We start from the raw sequence: 3119 nt of genomic DNA, 5'->3' as shown, positions 1-3119 counted from the left end.
TTCAAGTTAAAACTAAAGTTAATTACCACAACTGACATCTACATCAAAATATTCTTTTTGGACAGAATTATCTTTGAATGCTATGACGATAGTCTTAATGCACTTGTCCTTATATGAAGCAATTAAATAATCTTAAGAGAAGCTCTAAGAAAATTAATGTCCAACAAAAAGAAATGTCAACATACATACCAAACCACTACAGAGTACATTTTCAACGGAACACACAGCTAACACTCATTCATTGCCACCCCAACAGTCGTGCAGAGATGTCAGTCTTGCAACTGCACAATGCGTGTCCACACAAATCATACTCCTTTCATCCTCGCAATGATGGCATGAAGAGAGTCAGTGGACACAAATCAAGAAGAGTCTCAACTGAGGTTCACAAGTCTGCCCTGGTGCATTGTCCAAATAAAACTTTAGTCACACATCTGATCTGTCTGATTGATGGCAGGGATCCAACAATTGTGTCAATGAGATGCTGCAGAGAGAATATCCAAGTCACACTTTACTGAAGACAGAAGAAGACTGCCCTTACCAAAACATTTTCAGTAAACAAGAGAATATCCAAGTCAAACTTTTCTGAAGACAGAAGAAGACTTCCCTTACCAAAGCATTTTTAGTAAACAAGCTAAATAAAAATCACTGCATCCTGTGAATATTCCATCCTTCAACCATCTGATGCATATTCAATTTGTTAGATATCCTGACACGAGCATAGAGCTTGTTGAAGCGTTCTGTGCTCCCTATTTTCCCAAAGCTACAGGCTCAAGTGAGCCTGACATCTAAAATCCATCACTTTGTGAAGGACATCCTTATGCACCACTAACTTTTCCAAGCATAGCCCTTGAATGTGCCCAAGAAACTTTGAGGCTTCACCATGCTTGTGCCGTACACTTCCTACTTTAGACATGATTCTTGCAGTTTAAACCACTGTGTGCTTCAAAAATACGAGCTACAAGCCCACCTTCAAGCATCTGCAGCAAATCCTCCTCATGAACTCCTTACTTGAAACTCCCTTCAAAAAGTTCTCACTAATATTTAGAAAGCATGCTTCTATTTTTCCACTTGCACTGCCCTACAAAGTTCTGCAAGGTAGAGAGACCAGTTCATCAAAACATCAAAGGAAAAAGAAAGAAAACTAAAACTGACAGTCTGCTAATTCAAGGTTCAAACAAGAGGAAAGTACCAAACAAAACAGAGATTGAGCAACCATTGTCAAAGCATATGTACTATTATTGCAGAATTGCACATGACAGCTACGGCACATACATTTTAGGTAACTGTCAAGAATTGGACGTCACTACGATTTTACTCTTCTGCTCAATGTGTTTCAACAAAAAAAAAGTTCGTGTAGACTCAAACACGCAGAAGCCTAGAGCCGAAAAGCAAGCACTGTAGAAAACCCTTGGAGTCATCCCTTTCATCAATGATCTGAAACCTTCTTCCTTACAAATCTGCTGCATAGTGGAGAAAACCCCTGTATATGTGTAAGCAGCAATGGCTTGAGCTCGCGCCACGGCCTCTGCCCTCACACCAGTCATGCCAGATGACATGACAACAGAACGTGCCTGAGTCATCAGGCGCGTTTTAACAACATCCAACGGAGTTGTGACTGCAGCTGAGAGTGCCCCAGCTAAAGCACCAGATATAACACTTTGCCAAGGGGCAAGAACCGATGCATTGTTCATCCTAAGCCAAGCCAACTTAAGATACTCCTGAAGACAACACAGGAAATATATGTGAGTCCATTGATCCCATTTATAATCCTGATCTACGAAATCTTTCAAAGACCAGAGCATGGATTCCACATGTGTGCCTTTAATCTAAGAACCATGGCACAATAGCACTTACAAAGGTTGAAAAGCTGATCATGTTGGAGGGGAGGTTCCTCAGAAGGGCTGCAGAATACCCAGAGTATAGGCCAGCAACCCCTTCGGATTTGATGGTGTGTAAGAGAACATTGCGGGCAGATCCAACAGCTCCTGCTTGCATGCGCTGCTTCACTACTTCTTTAGGTACCAAGAGGGCCGAGGATGCAACATTGCCCAAAGCAGCGGCCAGAGGTGGTACGACTGTTTTGGGGATGGTAATGACACTGGAAAAGCTGCATTTGGCTAGCTCGTAGGTTCCAAAGTAAATGGCTGACGACATGACAGATCCTACAAATGCAGCTTGAACTCCACTGTAGAGGCCCCAGATGCCCTGACTGGCAAGTACCTATGGCACTACTAGTTGGTTAGTCCAAAGAAAGGTATGTGGTTTGGTCACAGGATTTGCGAGAAAAAGAACTCTTACCTTGGAAATGACATCTAAGGGCCCAGAGTACATGGTGGCAGCGCCTCGCGTTTGCAATTTGGTCTTGACGGTGTCGATGGGGTGCAGGACGACGTTGGTGAACCCCCCCGCAATCCCTCCCGCCAGGGCTCCGATGCCCACCCTCTCCATCAGCGTCACCTGCTGCTGCTGCTTCTGCTTCTTGCCTACCCCACCCCACCCCTTCGCAGACAGCGAAGCCAACGCCCACCCCTCTTTCGCTTGCAGCGAATCCAGACACACCCAGCTCATCCTGTAGCCGCCGCCGCCGTCCATCATCGTGTGCGCTTCTTCGCTACCTAGGGAGCGTGCACGCATCCCATCCCGCATATGTTCGATCTCACTGCCTCAGCTTCGCGGCACTATAGCACAGGGCCCCTCATCGATTGGATCAACACGAGAGCGCCCACCGTTCTAAAGCCAAGCGGGATAAAGCCCTGGGATCTAAAGTTTCCCGGCGTCTCGTTTCAAGGTTATTTTTAAAGGCTTATTTCAATTAAGAAGAGACTATTATGAGGTTATTAAGATAGTACTTTAGTCTAGATAGAGGTTTTCTTGTATGACAGATTTGGAACAGTTAATATAAATAAATATTATTGGTTAAAAAAAATCATATATGAGAAATTGGGACCAAATTATAACATTTGTGTGAAACGATGGAACTTAAACTAGGAATGGCACTTCAAGTAACCTAGGAAAATGGCACTCAAAGCAAGCTAAACCCTCACGGTAAACTAGTTTTTCTAAAATAGGTTACATGGCATAGGGTGAAAAAAGGAAGGTAACAAGAATGGAAGAAACCT

General features: G+C 43.9%; 1 protein-coding gene across 6 annotated transcripts; it reads right to left on the bottom strand.

Moving 5' to 3' along the window:
* Positions 1 to 364: 364 nt before the first annotated feature.
* Positions 365 to 2781, bottom strand: LOC147607178 (protein MITOFERRINLIKE 1, chloroplastic-like). 6 transcript variants are annotated; one of them, XR_015264863.1, is made up of 6 exons: positions 2299 to 2781; positions 1855 to 2220; positions 1273 to 1718; positions 968 to 1088; positions 610 to 678; positions 365 to 481 (listed from the first exon to the last, which is right to left on the bottom strand). XR_015264863.1 is itself a non-coding variant. In XM_086791285.1 (4 exons), exons 1-3 carry the CDS (start codon positions 2644 to 2646, stop codon positions 1287 to 1289), a joined length of 1146 nt encoding a protein of 381 aa, XP_086647411.1. In that variant the 5' UTR covers positions 2647 to 2781; the 3' UTR covers positions 369 to 1088; positions 1273 to 1286. The 6 variants fall into 6 exon arrangements, 2 of the variants coding, with proteins under 2 accessions (XP_086647411.1, XP_086647413.1); XR_015264861.1 differs by having other exon boundaries at positions 610 to 1088; XR_015264864.1 differs by lacking the exon at positions 610 to 678.
* Between the last annotated feature and the right edge of the window lie 338 nt (positions 2782 to 3119).

This window comes from Cibotium barometz, chromosome 56, assembly GCF_041138505.1.
Source record: "Cibotium barometz isolate CiBa-2024 chromosome 56, ASM4113850v1, whole genome shotgun sequence".
NCBI lineage: Eukaryota > Viridiplantae > Streptophyta > Polypodiopsida > Cyatheales > Cibotiaceae > Cibotium > Cibotium barometz.
The sequence above is the reverse complement of the archived record's forward strand: the minus strand, read 5'-3'. Positions and strand labels throughout refer to the sequence as shown.